The sequence below is a fragment of the Plecotus auritus genome (genome assembly GCF_963455305.1).
Source record: "Plecotus auritus genome assembly, chromosome: 1".
Classification (NCBI taxonomy): domain Eukaryota; kingdom Metazoa; phylum Chordata; class Mammalia; order Chiroptera; family Vespertilionidae; genus Plecotus; species Plecotus auritus.
Genome location: NC_137770.1, coordinates 4,460,285 through 4,485,799, shown reverse-complemented (window position 1 = coordinate 4,485,799; position 25,515 = coordinate 4,460,285). Strand labels below are relative to the sequence as shown.

Sequence of the window (25,515 nt, the reverse complement as noted above, 5' to 3'; positions counted from 1 at the left end):
TGTCACTTGGCCAGGCCTGGAGCTCAGCCTTCCGACACCGTATAGCTGGCCATGGCTTTCTGTTCCCATCTGTTCCAGGCACAGTGTTGTAGAGGTTGTTCTTATGTGTGAACAGAACAAGACATCTGGCCCAGCCATGTGCCTCAATGGTTTAGTGTCAGCCCATGAACCGACAGGTCCCTGGTTTGATTCCTGGTGAGAGTATATGCCCGGCTGTGTGGAGGAAGCCGATCAGTGTTTCTCTCTCATCAATATTTCTCTCTATTCCTCTCCGTTCCTCTCTCTAAAATCAGTAAAGGATATTAAAGAAAAAAACAAAAACATCTAAGAAGCACCCAGTTCTAATAGAAAGAGGATGTGCTTTGGGAAAGAGAGGTGGGGTCAGTCCATCCAGGTCCCCTCATTGGCAGAGTGGCCTGAGAAGTGACTCGATAAGTCTCTGAGTTTCTCAGTGACCTGCGACCATGGTCTTCCTCTGAGAAGCATTGAAAAGCGCTCCTCAGTGGTGGCGGCGTACTGGCTTTGGCTGTTTGTTTTAATCATCTCAGTGAAGCACTGGCAGTTTTCAGGACATCTGTTTGATTGTTTATGTTTGCCACTTTGAACGATAAAAAGTTTCATTAGATTTACTTCCTATTCCTCCCCAGTCTGGTGTTTCTCAGTTTAGCAGAATCAGTGAATTACAGAATTGGAAGGAATCTTAGAAATCATCCAGAACACCTACTTAATTTTTACAGATGCAACGAAAGCCTTGAAACATGTTCTGTGCCAACAGTTCCATCACCGGTGGCTTCATCCAAGAGCTTTCTCAGCTCTCCTGTCCAGTGTCCTTCCACCAACCGCAGGGCCCCTAACCTGGGTGGAGAGAGCCACTGTTCGCTATATTTTCTCTAAGAGATAGATAGCCTTTAGGGGTTTTCAGTTTAGTGGCTTAATCTGAGTGCTAGTACATCTATAATAATAAAAGTGTAATATGCTAATTAGACTGGACAGCCGAATGACCTTCCAGATATCCTTCTGGACAAAGCCGCAGTGGCGGGGACCGAGGCAGAGGCGGTTAGGGGCAATCAGGCAGGCAGGCGAGCAGTTAGGAGGCAGCGGTCCTGGATTGTGAGAGGGATGTCCAGTTGCGAGAGGGTGCAGGCCGGACTGAGGGAAACCACACGCACACGCACACACATGTGCACCCGCACGAATTTCGTGCACCAGGCCTCTAGTTTTTAATAAGGAAAAAACAGATGTGGGATGAATTCCTGATTTATAACTTAGTAATTGTGAGTATGATTTTATGGTTCCTAGAACTCTTAAGAGGTTTATATTATATTTGAATTTATAAAATTATTTTAAAATTATTTTGACAGACTTGGATTTTATCTGTGAGAGCAGAGGAGAATATGAAATGACTGACCTCTTGCAAGGATCACTAGAGGGGGAAGCGCGTTAGGTGTGAGGAAGGGACAGACCCACTACAATAACTAGTGGGTCTAATCTATTAATTTTTTTTAAGTCAAAACTGTTTTCCATATGATATGTATATATCTTTAACTTTCACATTTTAACTACTTGTTTTGTTTTTTTAATCCTCACCTGAGTATATTTTTCCATTGATTTTTAGAGAGTGGGAAAGAGAAATATCGGTGAGAGAGAGCTACGTCGATTGGTTGCCTCCAGCATATGCCCCAACCAGGGTCCCAGAATCAAACGGAGACCCTTTGGTCCACAGGCCAACACACTATCCACTGATCCAAACCCCTTAGGGCTTAACTACTTGTTTGTTTGTTTTGGTTTTTTTTAAATATATTTTATTGATTCTTGCAGAGAGGAAGGGAGAGGGATAGAGAGCTAGAAACACCGATGAGAGAGAAACATCCATCAGCTGCCTCCTGCACACCTCCCACTGGGGATGTGCCCGCAACCAAGGTACATGCCCTTAACCGGAATCGAACCCGGGACCCTTCAGTCCGCAGGCCGATGCTCTATCCACTGAGCCAAACCGGTTTCGGCTTAACTACTTGTTTTGACATTGTGTTCTATTTGCAAATAGAAAGATCATTTCCTTAGAAAATGCTGACATTTTTGGAGCTGACATTTAACTTCAGAAGTCATCACAGTTAAATGAATCGTTTGGTGTTAATTGACATGTAATACCTTTTCAAAGATCATTATGCAATCAAGTGATAAATGGAAAATATTCTCCTTTGTTTAAAAATGTATCAGAGTTAGGGCTAAAAGCTTAAAAAGGCAGAGATATTCATTACAATTCAGAATGACTTTTTCCTCAAAAATATTTATGTTCAGAACCAGCTGTTTTTAAGTATCAAAATCTTTTTTAAAATATATTCTTATATTTTTATTGATTTCAGTGATGAGAGAGAGTCATGGATCGGCTGCCTCCTGCACACTCCCCACAGGGGATCGAGCCCACAACCTGGGCATGTGCCCCGACCGGGAATCAAACCATGCCTCCTGGTACATAGATCAACAATCAACCACTGCGCCACACCGGCTAGGCAAAATATTTTTGTCAAATGTTGTCACTAAGCTGATGGTAGTATTCTTCGTTCGTATGAAGTAGACAGGATTCTTTCCTAAACACAGTTTATACCACATTTGTTAAATTAGTCCTTTCTGTGGATTTCAGAGGTGTTTCTTTATTCCAGACTGATAAGCAGTTGGCAGTACTGACACATTCGTTGAATGTCACCCCTCTTCCCCAAGAAATGTCCACCAGCACATTCTCTCGGCTTTACCCCCACACTTTGTCCCGATTCCCTCCCTTCTCACATCGCTGCCGTGTCCCCCTCCAGGCCCAGCGCTCTCATCCTGTCTCTTCCCCACCCTAACCTGCTTCTCCCTCTAGCAGCCAGTGATCCTTGTAAGAGGGCAGCCATTTTGTATTCTCCTCTGCTCTCACTTGGCTCTGTGCCCGAATCCTTACCAAAGCCCAGCAGCCTCTTCCGACCTCAGCCTCCTACCCACTCCTGTGCCCACCCACTGCTGCCCGCACTCCGTGCTCACAGTGGTCAGCAGAACGTCTGCGCACACGAGCACACGTCCTGTTCCTTTGCCCGGTTTTTCTCCAGCACTTCTTACCACTGACACGCTGTACGTTCACTCGGCTCTCCACCGCCCGTCTCCCTCCGAGAACGTGAACGCCACAGGAAAGGGGCTTGGCTTTGTTCACTGCTCTGTTCGCCGGAGCCCGGAGCAGTGCCTGGCAGTCAGTAGGCACTCAATAAATATTTGTTGAATGAATGAATATATTCAGGAGTGCTAGTTTGTCATAGTCCTACAGCGAAGACTTCCTCTTTTAACAAAACTAACATCCATTTTAACTTTTAATTTTCATTGCTAAGTTTTTATTAAAGCACATTAAAAATGATACTTAAAATGAAAGTTTATGATTTAATTTCAGCGCTTTTATCTGGCTTCAAGATTTTGTAGATGAATTTTCCCTGTAGTTGAACTTAAGGCTAACTTAGTTTAAATTCCACATATTTCTGTTTATCTTCATCCCTATATCTAAAAATAAAATGAAGGCATTGCTAAGAATGAAACATTATCGATTTATGGGAAATTAATGCTCCGAAGTAGGACTTCTTTTTACTTTTATTTCTCTCAATTATAGGTGAAGTGTTTGACTATTTGGTTGCACATGGAAGAATGAAGGAAAAAGAAGCAAGAGCTAAATTTAGACAGGTATGAATTAACGTACCGTTAGTGTATTAATTTGATAAAGTAATCTCAATTAAACCCTGAAACGAACAGGTGTCTGCACATATAAATGGTTATAGGACCATTGGATGGAGCAGGGGTTGGCCATTCAGTTCAACAAAAATTTATTAAGTGCCTTTTGTGCCTAAGGCACTTTTTTAGAGATAGCCTTGGTTTCTGTTTCTGGCTTTGTAACTGGGATTTTAGCCTCAGGTTTTTTTGTTTGTTTTTTTTAATATATTTTTATTGATTTCAGAGAGGAAGAGATAGAGAGAAACATCAGTGATGAGAGAGAATCATCAACCAGCTGCCTCCTGCACGCCCCACACTGGGGATCGAGCCGGCACCCAGGGCATGTGCCCTGACCAGGAATCGAACCGTGACCTCCTCCTTGGTCATAAGTTGGTGCTCAACCACTGAGCCACGCCAGCGGGGTTAGCCTCACTCTTAACTTTAGTTTTTGACAGTTGAGCCTTAAAAACCAGAGTCTTTCATAATATCTGTGATTATACTAATTAAAACTATTTCCAAGTTTTTAACAATAATAATTACCATTTATTGATTGATCACTGCCTGCCAGACAAGGGGATAAGTGCTTTACCCGCATTAACGTGAACCCAGCAGCCTGGTGAGTTGCGGAGCATTGTGCTCATTTCCTAGAAATACGGAAACTGAAGCGCAGGCAGATCAAATAATCCGCCCAAGATGTGACGCCTGGTCCTGTGACACCAAACTCAGCCATTTACTCATTGTGCTGTGTTGTCATTGGACGAGGAACTGGCGCGCTTGTTCTGTAGAGGGCCGCGTAGTGAGGATTTCAGGCTTGTGGGCCGTGCTGGCTGTGGTAGCAGTTGCCCTCGCAAGTCGGAGCACAGGCACGGCTTGAGACAATGTGCAAATGATGGCTCACACGGTTGTTTCCAGCAGAACTCTCTACCAGAACAAGTGGTGGCGGCGCTGGCCACCCCGCGCAGGGGAAGGGCAGGGAAGGAGCGGGTACTCTTACCGCCACCTGGACTGTCCTCCCATGGCTACAAGTTCTTCATTTAAATGGCCGGGCAGCCTCATTCCTCTCAGAACCTCGAAATTTTGGTTTTATTCACATTTAAGATTGCCAAGGTAGAGTATAGATAGGAGCCTTTAAAGTTTTCACAGTATGTGGAAAGGCAGTTTTAGCTGATTTTCAAGATTTCTCATAACATTTGCCTCTCTTGATTTGTTAGTCTAGTGTTTATGGTTAAGGGCTTATTTATAAGTTTAATTTTAAAAGCTTAAAAATATTAATGGTACTTGGAATTGAAACCTATTAAATATCAAAGTTGAAACTAATTTTTATCTATCATTTTACTTCTCTGAGCCTCAGTTTTTCTATTTATAAAAAGTGGAAATTGCCTGGCAAGTGTGGCTCCGTGGTTGAGCATTGACCCAGGAACCAGGAGGTCACTGTTTGGCTTCCGGTTAGGGCACGTGTCCAGGTTGCGGGCTCGAACCCCAGTGGAGGGGTGAGGGGTGCAGGAGGCAGCCGATCAGTGATTCTCTCTCATCATTGATGCTTCTATCTCTCCCTCTGTCTTCCTCTCTCTGAAATCAATAAATACACTTAAAACTTTTTTTTTTTTTTTGGAGGAAAAGGAAGGCAGTTATACTTGTTGAATTCTGAAGTTCTTTTCAGTTCTGTTATTTTATTCTGTTGTCTGTGGAAGGAAACTCCCATTTCTCTTTATTACAAAACAAGTCTGTCCCTTTTCATGCTGTGGTAATTGTTATAAATTGGCCCCTAAAAACCATTATTTTCTTTGTCTCATAAAATTTACATTCCTTCCCGTTCAGATGGATGTGTCTGACTGGCAGGGTTAATGGGCTGTAGGTTACCAGCTGAGGGAAAGGCCAGCGGCGGCGGCCGCTTGGAGCCTGGGCCCGCCCTCAGGGGCCTGTTGGACGTCACCCCTAACTCCTCCTGCCATCTCTGCCCGTCCCCTGGTGGGGCCTGGCTTGTCCGAGGGACTCAAGACATCCCCCCGATGGTGATTTTTAGTCTTCTTCGGGAATTCTGAAGCCTTTATTTGAGGAACCTTAATTGGTCTAGTGTCATGAGCAAGGGAGTGTCCCCAAAACGTCCAGATTGTGTCTTTCCACAGTGCCAGGTTTATCAGGGGAGACCTCCCCAGCGAGCCAGTGAACCACACGCAGGTTACACAGAGAGGAGGGGCTGTGAGGTGGAAGCGAGGGGAGCACGCGTCTCGCAGGCGGTCCCCGTCCCTGGTGGCGCCTGCAGGTGGAGAGGCGGGTGTGGGTCTCGGGGCAGGCAGCTGCGGTGGCAGCGTGTCTGGTGAAGCGGCGTCCGGCAGGGCCCTGAGCTTGGCTCGCACAGCCGGGCTCGGAGTTCTTATGGCCCCCAGGGGCAGAGGATAAGGAGGGGGTCCTTAGCCATGTGCCCGGACTTGTGGTTGTGGGCGTTCCAGCCCCTCCCAAGGGTGTTCCTGTTACAGGCCACCTCAGTCTGGACTTAGCACTCGATACAGCTGTCATGGCTACGTGACTCCATGCTGGATTGTCAGCAGTGTCCAAAGAGCCCGCGCTGCTCTTGCTCCGTGCGTCCAGGAAAGGTAACGTCTGCGCTTGGACAGCGAGTGCCCTGATGCCGGCACTTAGAGTGGGTGCCGTCCTGGCTCCGAGGTCCCGGAGGCGGCTTACCCAGCCTGGCAGCGCCCGGCACCACGGCGGCGTTTCTCCTGTCTCTGTTTCTAATTGCCACGCCTTCCACGCATTTATAGTTGGCACCACTTTGACTAGAAAAAGGTTTTCTGTTTATGACGAAGTGAAGGGTATGCCCGCCACACAAAACAAAAGCCAGCCCTTCTTCCCATATTCACCAGCAAATGGCCTCTCTTGTCCCACCCCCTTCCCCACTCTCATCCCAGGTCCCGCTTCCGCTGCTTTCATTTGTTGGCTGAGCTCTTGTTCTTTCCGAAGAAAGGACTAGATTCGAGTTCCACCTTCTCCCCTCGCCCCTAACGTGGTGGGTTAGTGATGCGCTGTCATGTGTGACTGGAAATGAAGTAGGCTTGCACTCCAGTTCCAACCTGGAGAACATCCGGGTTCTCAGCCTTTGGAAGTAACTGCTTCTAGCCTAAAAGCAGAAGGCAAAAACAGCAACACTTTCTTTAGTGTTTTCAGGTTATTGTGGCATTACTTTAGCTTTGAGCTCTTTGGAGGTAAAAGAAGAAAATTCTTTAATCTCTTTGAGAAAGCGTAGGAAATTGTGCAATCTGATTCAAAAGCAGACCTAAGAGAGAAATGTCAGTATTGGGTGGGAATCAGAGGAATTGGATCAGGCAGAAATCAGATACAAGTTACCTGTGTCCCCGGAAATAAGCCTGTTCTGTTCTGGGAAAGCAAAGCTCTTCCGCTTCCCCGGTTTTCCTGCTGACCCAGTAGAGACAGCGTTTCCGAAGTGTCAGGTGCTCCGAACCCCACATGTTGGCATGGAGTCTCAGTGCCTGTGCTGATGAGGAGGTCTGACCTTCTGAATGTTCACCTCACTGTGCAGCCCCAGCCCCAGCCCAGCCCCGCTGCTTTCTCCCTGCTGCTCAGGCTGAGCCAAAATACCAACGGGCAGAACAGCCCTCTGAGTTTTTATGTCTAGTGTAGGTGTGTGCGTGTGGCTTACAATTCAAATTTGATAATAATTGGGAGAAATAAGTGGTATTTTCATTATAACCCCGGTTTTGTTTACATAAGCAAAATACTTAACCGAAATAACAGGAGATGGTCTCTCTCTGGTGGTAGGAGAGGCATACAGGACAGGGCAAAAGCAGCGTTAGAGTTGTGAGTACGTGAAACAGTGTATTCTTGTATTTATTAATTATTGCATTATTTTACATACTTGTATAAGCTTTTCTATACTTCATGAGATTTCTGTAATGAGCATATAGACTTTTATAATTAGAAAAGGAGACTTTTGAAAGTAAGTGTGAAATTTTAGCAAAACAATTGACTCACAGTTCAGTCACAGGACTCAAGAAACTCTGACTGGAAGCACAGTATCTGCTGAGAGTAGGAGGGTCCTATTGAGACAGCAGCAAAGGTTTTCATGGTACGTAGTGCACATACGTCACACTCTTCTACGTTAATGCAGAGGAAACGGGTCCTTCGAGAAGGGAAGTAGCTTTTGCTGTCCTTGAACCCCATCAGACAAAAGGAAGAGGTGTGGTAGGGAGCAGACGGGCTGGGAAGGAAGGTAATTGCCAGGAGAACCAACCTGGGTGACACCTGGCTGTGGAGGGCCTAGGACTGCCGGTTTGGCTTGGAGTGGATTACAGGGTGAGGTGAGGGTGCACCTGAGACATCTGGGCCTGGGCCTGGGGCAGCCAGGGTCCCTCAGATCCTGGTGGTTGGTTGGGCCCAGGAACCACACAAAAGTACTGGCATGTCGAGGAGGAGGGCCCCGAAGAGGCAGAATTTCCAGTTAGAGAGAGCAGGAAGGACATGCACCCATCTCTTCTTGCCTCACTCCTGAACTTCTTCAAATTAGAAAGTTCAAAGCATGAGGAGATCGTATTTAGAGATCCATGCAGACAGTCGAGGACTCACTGCGTATCAAGCATGTGTGAGCACCTGTGACGGACTTGCATCTGAATTACTAATCTGCACCCGCGAGGACTATTAACGTGGCATCTCTCCTGTCCAGATCGTGTCTGCGGTCCAGTACTGCCACCAGAAGCGGATCGTTCACAGAGACCTCAAGGTGAGTCCACGCCTCAGAGGGCGCTCTGGTTGTGCGTGCGCTTCTCCGGGCAGCCACGGCCACGGGGAGGCATGGATTAGGCTGCTGTTACGGATGACAAAACAAATCTTCTAGTAACTGACCCCTCTGATCCAGTTACAGTAAACAGCATTAAAAAGAAGGAAAATGAGTTTGCTAAAAGTAGTGTACATCGCAGTTAAAGGAGCTTGTAGTTGGCTTGTGCAGAAAAACCACACCAGCATCTGACGGGGCTCCAGACATGCACCCTCACTGGACAGACAGCGGCCTTGGGGCCGCCTGGCCCTGCCTGCTGCTCTACTTCCGCAGTGGCTGCTTGAGCCTCCTTCCCCGTCCTCCCTCTGCCCTCGTCCTCCCTCTGCCCTCGTCCTCCCTCTGCCCTCGCCTCCCAGAGGACAAGTTTCCCGTTTCACAGGGAAATGAAACGTTCAGCAGAAACTGCCTCCCTCTCCCAACAGGCCTCACTTGGCTGCGCCCGCACCCACCCTTCCCTCTCACAGCTGCCCTCTTGCTACAGGGCAGGGGGCACCTCTGCGGGCCCCGCCTCTGTGTTCCGGGTCCTGACTCCCCAGGTGCCGCTGCCTTCTAGCTGTTGCCTCCTGCTCTGCCCTCGGCTGCCTTCTCAGCAGCAGCATTTACGAAAGCATGCTCCAGTCTGTGCCACCCTTCACCAAAAACTCTCCGCCCAACTCCCCTTCTAGACCTTCCTGTTTCTCTTCTCCCCGGCACAGCCATGTTTCTCCCGACACTATCTATATTCTGCCTTAACTTGTCCCCACTTCCTCTCCCCTCACAGAATTGTCACCCCCTCGCATGTTCCTCTCCGCACCCCTCCTGCATGCACACCCCTCTGGTAGCTGCAGTGGCTGCTTGTGTTGGTGGCCCCATTCCATCCCTAGCCAGAGCTCCCTTCCACCCGCTGTCCAGCCACTAAAGGACTCCGTCACCTACTGGTAAGCAGCCCTCGGCACCGCGGGCTCAGCAAGCTCACGACCTACAGGTCTTCCTTCCGAAACCGGAACGTTCTTTTCTCATCCAGGTGCCCTCGCCTCTGCTCTAGCCTCACTCGGTCCCAGGTCCCTTTGCTCCTGTTCCCTACGCGTCTCCTGACCGCGGTCCTTCCTGTGCCTCCCCCGTCCTGGTTCAGACCGCCAGTGTTCTGGACTTGCTCACCACACCGGCTTCTTGCCTGGTCTTCCCTGCTTCCAGTGCCATCCCTTCCTCCCTCCCTCCCCCCCCCCCGCCACTGCAGCCAGAATGTTCCTCCGTAAACACAAGGGAGATGGTTGTGCCCGCGTGACCACCCTTCAGTACTCCCGTTGCCCTGCAGTTGAAAGCCCGAACTTCCTGACTCCTCGTCACTTCGCGGCCCTTTGTGACTCAGCCACCCGAGACCCCGGCACCCTCTCTGCCTCTCTCCACACGCCCTCTGTTTCTTGACCAAACGTTCTCTCACCCTCTGGGTTTTCAGACTGCTCTGCCTGAAAATCACCTCCATACCTGAGCATTCCCACCAGGGGCCTGAAAATCACCTCCATACCTGGGCATTCCCACCAGGGGCCTGAAAATCACCTCCATACCTGGGCATTCCCACCAGGGGCCTGAAAATCACCTCCATACCTGGGCATTCCCACCAGGGGCCTGAAAATCACCTCCATACCTGGGCATTCCCACCAGGGGCCTGAAAATCACCTCCATACCTGAGCATTCCCACCAGGGCCCTGAAAATCACCTCCATACCTGGGCATTCCCACCAGGGGCCTGAAAATCACCTCCATACCTGGGCATTCCCACCAGGGCCCTGAAAATCACCTCCATACCTGGGCATTCCCACCAGGGGCCTGAAAATCACCTCCATACCTGGGCATTCCCACCAGGGCCCTGAAAATCACCTCCATACCTGGGCATTCCCACCAGGGGCCTGAAAATCACCTCCATACCTGGGCATTCCCACCAGGGGCCTGAAAATCACCTCCATACCTGGGCATTCCCACCAGGGGCCTGAAAATCACCTCCATACCTGGGCATTCCCACCAGGGGCCTGAAAATCACCTCCATACCTGGGCATTCCCACCAGGGGCCTGAAAATCACCTCCATACCTGGGCATTCCCACCAGGGGCCTGAAAATCACCTCCATACCTGGGCATTCCCACCAGGGGCCTGAAAATCACCTCCATACCTGGGCATTCCCACCAGGGGCCTGAAAATCACCTCCATACCTGGGCATTCCCACCAGGGGCCTGAAAATCACCTCCATACCTGAGCATTCCCACCAGTGGCAGCTGAGCCTGGAGCTGCAGCTCTGACTGCTTCCCTTCGGGGAGCCCTTCCTGCCGCCAGGCCCCCTGCCCCCCGGCTCCCACTCCTGTGTTGCAGCACTTAGGGTCGAGAGTGTCGCACTTACTTTCTGCTTCTCTCCTTCTAAAGTAGGAGCTTCCTGAGGGCAGAGACCCTTGTTTAATGTTAGATGCCCAGACACTGGCATAACGCCTGGTGTGTAATTGTAAATGGTAAATGCTTGTTGAAATAATAAAATCACTGTGATCTGATTCTTGAGTGAAGTTTACAAATCCCCCTCACCCCCAATCATTGCCATTATATAAGCATTTAATGGTTTTATGAAAGGTGGCTGTCCACATAAAGCTAGTATTCCTTTTTTTAAAAGTCTCCTATCAGTCTTAATTAAAAAGGACTATTTATTAAAAGTTTGTGTGCTTTTTTTTTATCATGGGGAATTGGTTTAAATTATTGCCGGAATTAATTTATACCTTGTTCTCTTATTGGTTCTTAATGTTAAATTAGAAATTCTGATTTACCTTCTTTTTTTGTGGAAAGAATGTTTTCTCATCTTATTCATTAAGATGTATTAACTTTATATCATTACAAAAGGCTTTTATGAAATGCCTAATTCTATCATAGTTCTAAATATATGTTGGTTAAATTTCATTTTTGTCTTGATGTTTTCCCTCTAGGCTGAAAATCTATTGTTAGATGCTGATATGAACATTAAAATAGCTGACTTTGGTTTTAGCAATGAATTTACTGTTGGCAGTAAACTGGATACGTTTTGTGGGAGTCCTCCATATGCAGCCCCAGAGCTCTTCCAGGGTAAGAAATACGACGGGCCGGAAGTGGACGTGTGGAGCCTCGGCGTCATTCTGTACACTCTGGTCAGCGGGTCCCTCCCCTTCGACGGACAGAACCTAAAGGTAGAAGCAGCCGTTGCATCCAGGTTTTGTGAAAGCTGGAAGGGTTGTGAAATGATGGCTGTTACTGTTTCAATGTTTTGTTAGGATGGAGTCGGGGGTTCTTTTTTAGCCTCAAACTTGACTCACTAGTTTTCTTTCCTCTCTTTCTTCCCAAAGGAACTGAGAGAGAGAGTGTTAAGAGGGAAGTACAGAATCCCTTTCTACATGTCTACAGACTGTGAAAACCTTCTCAAGCGTTTCCTGGTGCTCAATCCAATAAAGCGAGGCACCCTGGAGGTAATCACATCGGGGAGATAAGGAACTTCGGAGACTCTTCAAAGTCTTTTTAGAACTTGGCTTGGAAGCTGTGTTGAAAACTGTCCTAGAGCTTTTAAAGCAGGAATTGAGACACTGAAAACTTTTTGTAAAGTTACCCTTTGAGTTACAATCAATGAAATGTTGAAAGTAAATTTTTCTAGATATTGTGATTACCAGAATGTTTTCTTTTCTGCTACTAATAAGCAGTTCACCTTTCAGCAAATCATGAAGGACAGGTGGATCAACGCAGGGCACGAGGAGGACGAGCTCAAACCATTTGTTGAACCAGAACTAGACATCTCCGACCAGAAAAGAATAGGTAACTGCCCTGTGCTGCGTGCTTGTGTGCACAGTGACGTTTCTGCCTTGGCTCACATCCTATAGTGAGAATAATGGGCACTTAAGTACAGGCCAGTGAGTCAGCTGATCTGCTTTTTCATGTTTAAGAAGTTTTCTGTTGTTTCCTATAATAGCACTCAGGAACTCAGAAATAAGCCAACTGCCCGTTTGTGTGAAATGTGTGGTCTTTTGGATCAAATAAAGGAAATTATTTTACCTTAATAACACAATGATTTTTTTACCCGACAAGACGCATAAATATATTATGCCTTTTTTTTTTTAGATATTATGGTGGGAATGGGATATTCACAAGAAGAAATTCAAGAATCTCTTAGTAAAATGAAATATGATGAAATCACAGCTACATATTTGTTGTTGGGGAGAAAATCTTCAGAGGTAAGAGTAATCAGAGAAAAAACTAAAATATCCTTTAAATTATTAGTTTATGTAAAGTGTTTTCTTAGTTTTTATTTTTTTTAGTATCTATAACACTTGGTATAGCATTTTTAGTTTACCTGCAAATAAATCTAACTCTTCTGACCTGTATGAGCTACTGTTTTAACTTGAAGACAATAACCTTACTTTCAGAGTGCGGCCACAGAGTCTGTGAAGCCGTCCCAGGAGCCAGAGCTGTCATATCCCCTTTTTCCACTTCCTCTTGCAACCAATAAAGGCTGTTTGTAGTGTTAAAAATAATAATAATGATCACCTTAATGGTGATACTGTCACAAAGTTGGCTTTCATAAGCTAACATATAGTTATTCGTAGTTTAGAAATGATGTGAAATATCAGATGAAGTGAAGAGAGCATTTTAAGTTATTTCAAAAAGCCTAGAAAGCTGATAAATACCTCCTATCCTGTTGTGAGTTTTTCCAGCAGCCAAAACCACACTGTTGCCTGAGATGAGGGCTCTCATCTTTGTACGTTTGTTGCTTCTCTCAGTGAGCTGTTTATGAGAGGTTTGTGTGTTAGGAGTTTACTTTCCTAATCAACCATCTGGGTTTGTGTGTGGTTTGCTGTTTTTCTCATTTTCTCTTAGCTCGATGCTAGTGACTCCAGTTCCAGCAGCAACCTCTCACTTGCCAAGGTTAGGCCGAGCAGTGACCTCAATAACAGCACTGGCCAGTCTCCTCACCACAAAGTGCAGCGGAGTGTTTCCTCAAGCCAGAAGCAGAGGCGGTACAGTGACCATGGTAAGCTGGGACGATTCCACTGTGTTCCCTGGGCGCCTCCCTTACACGGGGGCCCCTCGCATTGTGCAGGACTCCTGGGGCTGGATTGGGCTTGATGTCTACCCTCCGCCAGGTGCTGACATGGTGCATTCTCCCTGGTACGTTCCATGTTTGGTTTGTTTTTTTATCCTCACCCAAGGATATTTTTCCATTGATTCCTTTTAAATATATTTTTATTGACTTCAGAGAGGAAGGGAGAGGGAGAAAGCAATAGAAACATGAATGATGAGAGAAAATCATTGATTGGCTGCCTCCTGCACGCCCCCTTACCAGGATTGAGCTCAAAACCTGTCATGTGCCCTGGGGACCCTTCAGTTCTCAGGCCAGTGCTCTATCCATTGAGCTAAACCAGCTGGGGCTTCCCATTGATTTTTAGGGAGTGGAAGGGAGCGGGAGAGACAGAGAGAGAGAAAAACATCGATGTGAGAGAGACACATCAATTGGTTGGCTCCCGCAAATGCCCCGACGTGGGACCGGGGATTGAGCCTGTAACCAAGGTATGTGCCCTTGATGGAATTGAACCCAGGGCCTTTCAGTCCGAGGGAGGATGCTCTATACACTGAGCCAAACCGGCCAGGGCCATTCCATGACTTTTGATGGATAAGGCCTAGCTGGGTGGAAACCTTCCAACTTACCCGCTGGGAGCCCTGCTGCAGTCTCTCGTTCTGTTCATTCGCTCCCCCCTGCTGTCCAGCTAACTTTCCGCCGTGCTCAGCTGTTCTGTCTTTGCCACCCAGTAGAGTAGCTACTAGCCACATGTGGCTGTTGAGCACTTAAACTGGGAAAATTATTTTCATCTTTGTTAAGTAATTAAATTTATACAGCCACATCTGGCCAGTGGCTCAGATGGGACAGCGCAGCCCTGAAGAATATTTGATACCCCAGTTTTTTCTTAAGTGTTTTAAAGTTTGTTTGCTTTATATGTGTTGTTTTTTTTTAAATATACTTTTATTTCAGAGAGGAAGGGGAAGGGAGAGATAGAAACATCAGCGATGAGAGAGAATCATTGATTGGCTACCTCCTGCATTTCCTCCACTGGGGATTGAGTGTGCAACCCGGGCATGGGCCCTTGACCAGAATCGAACCCAGGACCCTTCAGTCCACAGGCCGGCTCTCTACCCACTGAGCAAAACCAGCTAGGAATGTTTTAAAGTTGTTTTATGTATATACACTGAGTGGCCAGATTATTATGATCTCTGAATGCATAATAATCTGGCCACTCAGTGTGTATGTGTGTGTATATATATATACACACACACACACATATATACACATATATACACATATATACATATACATATACATATACATATACATACACATACACATACACATACACATACATACATATATATACATATATATAGAGGCCCCGTGCATGAATTCGTGCATGAATTTGTGCATGGGTGGGGGCCGGCCAGCCTGGCCGGGGGGGGGGGACATGGGCGTTTGGCCGGCCAGCCTGCTGGTCGAACTCTTGGTCGAGGGGACAATTTGCATATTAGCCTTTTATTATATAGGATATACACTGAATAGTCAGATTATTATGCGTTCAGAGATCATAATAATCTGGCCACTCAGTGTGTGTGTGTGTGTGTATCCTATCTAATAAAAGAGTAATATACAAATTGACCGTACCTCCGCTACACCCACCAGCCAATCAGGATGGAATATGCAAATTAACCCAACCAAGATGGCTGCAGCCACAGAGAGCAGGAGGGAGGCTTGGGTTTCCCTGGCAATGGAGGAAGCCAAGCTTTCCGCCTGCCCTTGTCTGCCCAGGCCTCCACTCAATGCTACAAAGTTTCAATTATAGAAGATAAATAAAGCCCAACAGAAATGGCAGCAGCCACGGAGCTGGAGAGAGCAGGAGGCTAGGGTTGCCTGCGGCGATGGAGGAAGCCAAGCTTCTGCAGCCCTGGCCTGTGTTAGCCTCCGCTTAAGGCTACAAAGTTTCAATTATAGAATACAAATAAATCCCAACAGAAATGGCTGCTGCCACGGAGCAAGCAGAAGGCTTGGCTCCACTCCAGGCTACAAAGTTTCAATTGTAGAAGATAAATAAATCCCAGAGACCAGGGCCTCTGCTTGGGTCACCGGGGGGTGTGGCCAGCCTGCAAACCACCACAGGCCCCTCGCCCAGGCCGCCCCACACCCCAAGGGAACCCCCACCCTGATCCGGGACACCCTTCAGGGCAAACCAGCTGGCCCCCACCCATACACCAGGCCTCTATCCTATCTAATAAAAGAGTAATATGCAGATTGACCATCACTCCAACACACAAGATGGCTACCCCCATGTGGTCAAAGATCCTGCCTCCATGTGGACACAAGATGGCCAGCAGGGGAGGGTAGTTGGGAGGGACCAGGCCTGCAAGGGAGGGCAATTGGGGGCGATCAAGCCTGCAGGGGAGGGCAGTTAGGGGTGACCCGGCCGGCAGAGGAGGGAAGTTGGGGGTGACTGGGTCTGCAGGGAAGGCCAGTTGGGGGGGACCCAGGTCTGCAGGGGAGAGCAGTTGGGGGGTACCAGGCCTGCAGGGGAGAGGGCAGTTAGGGGTGACCAGGCCTGAAGGGGAGGGCAGTTAGGGGTGACCAGGCCTGCAGGGGAAGGCAGTTAGGGGCAAACAGGCTGGCAGGGGAGCAGTTAGGCATCAATCAGGCTAGCAGGGGAGTGGTTAGGGGGTGATCAGGCTAGCAGGCAGAAGCGGTTAAGGGCAATCAGGAAGGCAGGCAGGTGAGCAGTTGGGAACCAGCAGTCCTGGATTGTGAGAGGGATGTCCGACTGCCCGTTTAGGCCCGATCCCACTGGGATCGGGCCTAAACGGGCAGTCGGATATCCCTCGAGGGGTCCCAGATTGGAGAGGGTGCGGGCTGGGCAGAGGGATACCCGCCCCCGTGCATGAATTTTGTGCACCGGGCCTCTAGTATATATATAATTATTGATTTCAAAGAGGAAGGGAGATGGAAAGAGAGAGAGAAACAACAACGATAAGAGAGAATCATTGATTGGCTGCCTCCTGCATGTCTCCTACTAGGGATCGAGCCCACAATCCCAGGCATGTGCCCCTGACTGGAATGGAACCTGGGACCTTTCAGTCCACAGGCCAATGCTCCATCCACTGAGCCAAACCAGCTAGGGCTGTTTTAAAGTTTGACCTGTGTCATTCTCAGCCACACTAGCTGTTATTGAGTCTAAACATGCTCACTCTTTTTTAAAAAAATAATTTTTATTTATTTCAGAGAGGAAGGGAGAGAGAAATACTCTCTAATAGAAGAGAAACATGCAAATTAACCATCACTCCGCTACGCCCACCAGCCAATCAGAGCAAGTATGCAAATTAACCCAACAAAGATGGTGGTTAATTTGCATACGCAGGCGCAGAGCGAAGAAGACTGAAGACAGTGTACAAGGAAGAGGGAGGGAAAGCAGAAAGCTGGGCAAGGGCGGCAGTGGGAGGGAAAGCGCGGGGGGCGTGGTGGGGAGGGCAGCAGCGGCGGGAGGGAAGCCCTCAGCAGGCTTCGCTTCCTTCTCTGCTTCGCTCAGGCCACAGGAAGCCCCATTCTTGCAGGAATAGGCCCAAGGAAGCTCTATTCTTGCAGGAATCTTCCTGCAACTGGCCTCTAGTCAATAATGAGAGAGAATTGTTGATTGGCTGCCTCCTGAACACCTCACACTGGGGATTGAGCCGGCAACCTGGGCATGTGCCCTGACCAGGAATCGAACTGTGACTTCCTGGTTCATAGGTTGAGACTCAACCACTGAGTCACGACGTCCAGGCTAAACGCCCTCACTCTTAAAACTTTCACCATGGAAGCGAATCCTTTATGAGACTTTGGATCCTCAAGGATATGCTTACCAAACTTGACAGTCCGCTCTCAAGACAGTCCCAGGTGTTGGAATCCAGAGCCTGTAGTGTGCGTGCATGCGTGTGTGTGTGTGTGTGTGTGTGTGTGTGTGTGTATTTTCCTGTAACTAAATGTTTATGTTGCAGGTAATTCCTTTACATCCAGTATTCTAGGATTCAGGAATCAAATCTAGGTTGGCCTGGTCCTAACTTTTAAAAATACACCCTCATATGGAACATTCATTTATCTCTTGTCCAGTTCATTTCCCTTCTCTGGACATTGTCCACCTCCATTTTTCAGCTTGAGAGTTGGCACTTAGAACTGCACAGAGCGTTCCGAGTGTGGACAGCTGCTCATCTTCCAGCCCATGGTTTGGGCTGAAGCAGCACATCGTACTGATACTCAGTAAACTGCCTATGTGTCTGCCTCAGGTCTTAGAGCATGGAGCCTGGTCTGACATTGAAGAGTGAACTCTTTTTTATTGCAGCTGGACCAGCCATCCCTTCCGTTGTGGCCTATCCAAAAAGAAGTCAGACCGGCACTGCCGATGGTGACCTCAAAGCAGACGGCGCTCCCTCCAGGAGGGCAGGCGGCAGTGCAGGCGGAGGCAAGGGGATGGCTCCAGCCAGTCCCATGCTGGGAAATGCGAGCAATCCCAACAAGGCGGACATTCCTGAACGCAAGACCGGCTCCACTGTCCCCAGTGTAAGTGCTGTTGACCTGTAGAGCGCCCCGGGGATTGGCGGGTGAAATGCAAATGCTCCCTCTAGGTGAGCCAGCAGACCCTTTATGTCAAAGGCACTTTCTGGTTATCCCATAAACACTTGCTGAGCTTTAGGCTGTGTCAGAGGCTGAGAAGTGGAAAGATCTCCTGGTCTCACAGGAGAGGAAACCAAGTGATGGCCAAGCAGACAGGTGATCACACGCAGAGCACTGGGGCTCGGACTGCCTGTGGGCCAGGGATGGGGGTTTATTCCAGTAAAGAACTTGGACTACGTCCTTACCGTGTGCCAGGGCCTGTACTAGGAGCTTTCTCACGTGTCAACTAAATGTTAAAGTGAAGAAAAGTCAGGTAATTGCCTACAATTACGCTGCTGACCTAAATCTCCCTCTTGATCTCTGCCCTTAATAAAATCTCACCAGTGAGCAAGTAGTATTTATTAAGTGAAACGGAATCTACTCAGCTTCAGGAACTTCCCATTAGTTCTAATGTGTCTTGTCTGACCCAGGGTAGGAGTTCCTTTTAGCACTCGTAAAGCAATTTTAGGGAGAGATCAGAGAATGAGCAACCTCAAGGTTATTCTGTGACCATGCTCTTCCCTACAAATGGAACCGTGGCACAGCCTCCTCCACCTGATGCACCCTGCAGTGAGGGCCACGCTGCTGCTCCCTGGCAGCCTTGGCTGTGCCTCCTGGGATAGGAGGGCTCAAAAAGGAGCCCGAGGGTTCTGTCTGCTCGTCCTCTGATCTTGGGCTTTGTCCCCGCAAACCCTAACTCCACAGCATCGGGCTGTCGTTCTTCAGCCCTGCCCTTTAAATTCAGCCTCCACCTTTAGGTGGCATTGTTCAGAGGAAGGTAAGAACCTTGTTCTTTGCCTCCATAACGCTCCGTCCCTATCACCCTACTCGTCTGCACACCGCCCATTTGAGAATATAGACAAGCATTCTCCGCCACCTGCATTTGATTATCCATTAGTCTTTGGAGTTTACCGTGCATGGTTTGCTCAGCTGTATTAAAGGTACCTGTTTTTATCTTTTTTTTCTTTTAAGAGCTTCTTTTTTTTTTTTTCCTTTTTAACCCTCACCTGAGGATGGGTTTTTAATTGACTTTTAGAGAGAGAGGAAGGAGGAGAGAGAAAGAGAAACACATTGATGTGAGAGAGAAACAAGGATCAGTAGATTCCCGTATGTGCTCCAACAGGGAATCAAACCCACAACCTGGGTATGTACCCTGACCGGTGATCGAACCGCCAGCCTTTTGGTGCACCAGACAGCGCTCCAGCCGACTGAGCCACCTGGCCAGTGTTTATCTTCGTTCAAAATTGTTCTTATCTGATGAAATTTCTTAGTTATAACTTTCATTCTTCGCTTTTTTATTTTGAAAGTATTAGCTTTAAAAAATGGATGTGAAATTAAGGTGACATCATTAGCCATTTTAAAATGTAGGGTTCAGTGTCATCTAGACGTTCACAGTGTGGTGCAGCCACCACCTCTCCTGCCAAGACCCCAGCACGGCAGGGCTGCGCTGCTTTGCACGCCCTTCCACTTTCCTCTCGCCCCTCCCCTGCCCCTGCCCCCTGCTCTGCCTGGGGAGTGGCCTGTTCCGGACATTTCCTGTAACTGGACCCCGACCATATGCATCCTTTGGGCCTGGCTTCTCTCACTTGGCATCACGTTTTCAGAGTTCAAGCTCATGGCCTCGCTGTGTCCACAGTGGCTGCACCATTTTGCTTCCTGTCATAAATGAGCACGCCTGCTTCTCCACAGCCTTGCCAACACCTCTTCCAGTTTTTATCCCGGCTGTCCTAATGGGTGTGAAGTCATTGTGGTTTTGATTTACATTTCCTTAGTGACCAGTGTTGTTCGGCATCTTTTCACATGCTTGTTGGACATTTATTTGTATGCCTCCTTTGGAGAAATACCTGTTCACGTCCCTTGCCCCTTTCTAAATTGGTTGGTTTAGGAGTTCTGGAAATCGAACTCGCAGCCTTTTGGTGTGCAGGACAACGCTCCGACCAACCGAGTACCCAGCCAAGGCTAGTTTCATCGTTTTAACTCTTATATTTACATCTTAATTTTCATTTGTACACTTACCTTACATTTATAGTGCTTGCTTTTTAATTTTTATTTTGAAACGATTAGCTTTTAAATCTGTGGATCTGTGTCTCGCTCTTTAAGTAACCTGTGAGTTATTACTAATGGGTTATGGCAGCCAGCTTTTCACAGTCACTCTGCACAGCCGCTCTTCCTCCTCCTGCCAGGAGAGAGGGGTTGCTGCCTCCATCCGCTTTCCGGTCTTCTTGCCAGTACCGTTGATATTTTAGTGTAGATTTAGCTAAAGACTGATATTCGTGTTTATTTAGGAGAGGTGTGGTTTTTTTTTTTCAGTATACTATGCTTAATTATTAAATAGTTTAAGACAAAAATGCCCCCCCCCCTTTTTTTAAATAGAGTAATACAGCATCTGGCGGAATGACACGGCGAAATACTTACGTTTGCAGTGAGAGAACTACAGCTGACAGACATTCAGTAATTCAGAATGGCAAAGAAAACAGGTAGGAAATTTTACCTGTTTGAAGAAGTTTGTTTTTCCCCAGAGAAATGGAAGCATATTGTTTACTTCAGAGTTTTTATAATCAGAATTCAAATAATAACGGTAAGTATTCTCTAACAGTAAGTTAAATTTGAATGTGAATTTTTAGCAAGATACTGGAATTCCAAATTCCTCTCACTGTCCAGAACTTACCCTCCTGGCCAACTGTATGTGATAACTAAAAGGGTTGAATTAAACCAGGGTGCTTTTCCAGAGGAGGGAGGGAGGTAGTAAGCTGCAGTTGAATTGTAGAATAGTGAAGTCAGGATTATTTGTGCACATGAATAACTTGATCAAGGCTGAAAGGGGGAAGATACGGAGCCATGCTTTTGAAGGATGTGGATCACGAGGTCGGGACAGGGAGGGTGGTGGGCCTTCAACTTCAGGTCCACAGTTTGCCAAAGGGGCCAGCTGGACCAGTGTTACCAGAGTCTCGCAGAGTAACCGAGTGTGCGGTCTTCTGAATGACTTTGATCTGGTGGAGAGGCGAGCATCCGTAGCATAAGCATGATTTAAAATACTAACAGTAATATGTCAGTAAGGAGAGGGGTCATGCGGCTTTCTTGGGGTTACAAAATAGAGAGAGTTGGGAAAGTGAGAGGAAGTGGGTCCAGAGACCTTGGGGTCGAGTTAGTTTGTTGGGGGAGAGGAGAGAGAAGAAGATGGGGTGGTAGAGCACAGTCCCCAGGCGGGGTGGATTTACTTTGTTTGGAAGAGTGGTGTGTAAACTAAATTCGGCGTGGTGAGCAGGTAAGGTTTCGGAGCAGAGATCTAGAAAGTAAGTCCAGCCAAAACCGGTTTGGCTCAGTGGATAGAGCGTCAGCCTGCGGACTGAAAGGTCCCAGGTTCGATTCCGGTCAAGGGCACGTAACTTGGTTGCGGGCACATCCCCAATAGGAGGTGTGCAAGAGGCAGCTGATCGATGTTTCTCTCTCATCGATGTTTCTAACTCTCTATCCCTCTTCCTTCCTCTCTGTAAAAAATCAATAAAATATATTTAAAAAAAAAAAAAAGAAAGTAAGTCCACATCATCTGTCATTGACCCCTGACCTCTTCACTTGAACACTGTTTGGTCATGTCACATGCCCATGTCCAGCATCAAAATCGGTTCGTTCTTTTTTCCTGCCGTCTACTTTCTGAAGTTGTACCGTAAGCTTTCTGTTTCCTTTGGGGCTCAGTAGTCACATGACATGTTTGATTGCCAGCTTCTGTGGCAGCCTAAGCAAAGATTCTTCTTCCTTCCTTCATCCTAAGACCAGACTATAGTATTTATCACTCCTTCTTCCATAGCCCACTTAAATGTAAATGATACGAAGGTAAAAGCTTATATAAGGTTATGTTGATTATTCATTGAATTTCTTTTTTTTTTAAATATATTTTATTGATATTTTACAGAGGAAGGGAGAGGGATAGAGAGCTAGAAACATCGATCAGCTGCCTCCTGCTCTTTTTTTTTTTTTTTTTCTTTTTTTCATCCTCACCTGAAGATACTATTTCTATAGCTTTTTTGAGAGAGTGAAAGGGAGGGAAGGCAGTGGCGGGGGAGAAGGGAGTTGGGAGGGATGGAGAGGCAGAGAGAGAGAGAGAGAAAGGAGAAAGAGAAAGAAACATCTCTGTGAGAGAGAGACATTGATTGGTTGCCTCCCAACTGCGCCCTGACCGGGGCAGGGAATGGAACCTGCAACAACTGAGGTACATGCCCCTGGCTGGGAATCGAACCTGCGACCCTTTGGTCTGAGGCCAGTGCTTTAACCACTGAGCCAAACATTCCAGGGCAATTATTGATTGAATTTCTAGAAATATTTACACTCCAGTATTCTCTTTTCTGATTCCTAGGTGTGTGCTTGTTTTAACATTGCCTCTTATGATTAAAAACTTAATAACTTGTATAGCAACTGGGCTAGATAGCTTGCAAATACTAATTGATATATTTTTAATAGTAGTCTGTGCTGATAAATTTTACTAGTTATATTCTCAAATCTATAAATTTCTCCTAGTTCAAAGTAATTTAATAGAGATATCAGCGGAAGACTTAATTAGACAGAAGTTTCTCATGTTACGGATTTTAGTCTCTGGAGCTAGGAAAAAGTGGTTTTGTGGCCCTTCTTCCTCTTTTCATGAATTCTCAATTGTTGAGCTATTTATCAGATTCGTTTTGAACTTTAGAATGTTCAGTTCTCTGAGGTACAGTCAGACCTGTTTTTTTTAAATATATTTTTATTGACTTCAGAGAGAAAGAGAGAAACGTCAGTGATGAGAGAGAATCATTGATCGGCTACCTCCTGCATGCCCCCTACTGGGGATTGAGCCTGCAACCTGGGCATGTGCGCGTCCCGGGAATCACCCTCTTCGTTCATAGGTTGATGCTCAACCACTGAGCTACACTGGCCCGGCCAGTCAGACTATTTAAGAGGCTGTTAAGATCTATCTCTTCTCCCCCCCCCCACCCCACCCCACCCCCGACACACACACACACTTCATGTTTGTGCACATGTTCTGCTATTTCCTCTTTTCTACATGGTGCAGTTCACTTTGGAGTCACTGCCGGTCTGTTTTGCCTGCAGGTACCGTCCTCAATGGGGCTGACTCCATGTCCTGACTGGGCCTCATTGCTTCTGGCAGCATCAGTCATTGCAGCACTTTGCTTCTAAAAGTGTTGTCTTTATCTTTAACCAAGCAGAGTTTCAGCACCAAACCACACGAGACGGGCCATCATTTTAGAATAATATCTGGATGCTCTTTTCCTTTTTATCTTACAAATGAATTAAAAGTGCATTTTCAATAACGTGGAAGATGGTTGGAGGTTTGTTTGCCACACTGTAGTGGTCATCCTTCTTACGTTCGGTTAAGGCAGTAAATGCGGCAGCTTTCTCATCTTAAAATGGATGCGTGAGTCAAGATGAGGTGCACGGGGCCTTCTCTGCGCACAGCTGGCTTCTTGGGCAGACGGTGCCTTTTCCGCTCCCTGACGCTCCTCTTCCTCCTTGACAAAACCCGACCGCGCTGCACAGCGCCCGGCCGTGCTGCCTTCTGAAAGGACCCACCTGTTTCCAGCCTCAGTATGGGGGGCTTTTCTCACAGGTGTGAGTGTTTGTAAAGAGCCCCAGCCTGAGAGTGACATGGCTGGCTGGTGACAGCCATGTGGGCGGTGAAACCGGAGGCTGTCCACGTGGCTTGGACAAGCTCTTCGGCTCTCCAGCATTCCACGTTGAGCATGGGGTGCTCCAAGGCTTAAAGCCTCACCAAGTGTCTCTCTCTTGCCAAGCCATACAATTTATTGTAACACAGTTTTTTCATTTTAAAGTTAACTTTATTCATTGGTTTTCAATAGTGCAGTCTTCCTGTTTTATCAGCTTTACTGTGTGAAAAGTAATGCCAGTCCTTGGTGTGTAGTGGAGAAAAGGTACATAGTACATCTTGGTTTTGGCACGAGCCACATGAGTAATTTTCTAAGTAAGACTGTTATTTTGAAAGTAGGTGTGCTGAAGTCAGACTGCTTTCGCTATAACCCTGTTGTGGTTATTCCACCTTCAGTTGTCATTCTCCCAGAATGGCCCATCCCAGCATCGACTAGCGGTCAGTGTAAACCGGGCCCATTCCAGCATCGACGAGCAGTCAGAGTAAACCGGGCCCATTCCAGCATCGACTAGCAGTCAGGGTAAACCGGGCCCATTCCAGCATCGACTAGCAGTCAGAGTAAACCGGGCCCATCCTAGCATTGACTAGCGGTCAGTGTAAACCGGGCCCATCCCAGCATCGACTAGCGGTCAGTGTAAACCGGGCCTGAGGAGGTGATGTCACGTCTCCGTTGTATCATCACCCTGTAAGCGCCCTATGAATTTACTGTGGGCCTTTAGCCACTTAGCACAGACACTGACTCAGCACTCAACAAACACTAGCTTTTATTACTGATCGTAAGTGTGCATTGGTCCATGGCGGAATTTTCTTCGTTTACGCTGACTATAATCTCTCACTTAGTGATGTTGCTAACCACCCCACGGAATGTGCTTTTGGATAGCCCCAGGAGACGGTTGAAAATGTTTTCATTTGAGAACCCGCAAGAATTAGTGGGGTGTCATTCGTTATAATATAACAGAACCTTTCCCGAGAAGGTGTAGGTATTGGATGTCACAGGTAAACTTTACAGTTGGGAAATTACTCTGGACTTGACCCATTTATGCATTTGTCCTGCATCGGGCCCAGGGACTGAGCAGGGGGTGTTTGATCACTGTTACCATAGGTGTCTCTTAGATTATATTTTTAATTCTGTTTTTGCCTAATCACTCATATGCTTTGAATCAGCAACCAAAACTATCTTACCTAATAAAAGAGAAACATGCAAATTAACCATCACTCCACTACGCCCACAGCCAATCAGAGTGAATATGCAAATTAACCCAACAAAGATGGTGGAACGGCCGGGAGGGGCATGATGCCTGCTATGAGGGAAAGGAGGGCGGCAGAGGGAACTACTGGAGCAGTGCTCCGGCCAGAAGCGAGGACTTGCCGGCTCCCAGGAGGGCTGGGAGTGGGGACATGCCGGCTCCCGGGAGGGCCGGGAGCGGGGACATGCCGGCTCCCTGGCGGCCAGGGAGCGGGGACTAGCCGGCTCCCGGGAGGGCCGGGAGCGGGGACATGCTCCCTGGCGGCTGGGAGTGAAGCCAGGGGAAAGAAGGCCTATTCTTGCACGAATATCGTGCAATGGGCCTCTAGTTCATATCATAATGTCTGGTCTGGAATATATGCCACTTTAAAATAAAAATTACAAAAAGATAATCAGACATAAATACAAAGCAACT

General features: G+C 47.4%; 1 protein-coding gene across 7 annotated transcripts in view; it reads left to right on the top strand.

Moving 5' to 3' along the window:
* Positions 1 to 25,515, top strand: part of MARK3 (microtubule affinity regulating kinase 3) — a 94,089-nt gene that overhangs the window by 54,952 nt on the left and 13,622 nt on the right. For 5 of the 7 annotated variants that reach the window (XM_080645095.1, XM_080645094.1, XM_080645100.1 and 2 more), the window contains exons 6-14: positions 3,629 to 3,699; positions 8,405 to 8,461; positions 11,453 to 11,689; positions 11,846 to 11,965; positions 12,206 to 12,305; positions 12,609 to 12,721; positions 13,365 to 13,518; positions 17,891 to 18,108; positions 20,575 to 20,678. In XM_080645095.1, the coding sequence (XP_080501221.1) occupies positions 3,629 to 3,699; positions 8,405 to 8,461; positions 11,453 to 11,689; positions 11,846 to 11,965; positions 12,206 to 12,305; positions 12,609 to 12,721; positions 13,365 to 13,518; positions 17,891 to 18,108; positions 20,575 to 20,678 (1,174 nt within the window). The remainder of the gene's footprint in view (positions 1 to 3,628; positions 3,700 to 8,404; positions 8,462 to 11,452; positions 11,690 to 11,845; positions 11,966 to 12,205; positions 12,306 to 12,608; positions 12,722 to 13,364; positions 13,519 to 17,890; positions 18,109 to 20,574; positions 20,679 to 25,515) is intronic. The other 2 variants (XM_080645099.1, XM_080645098.1) reach the window with 1 other exon arrangement.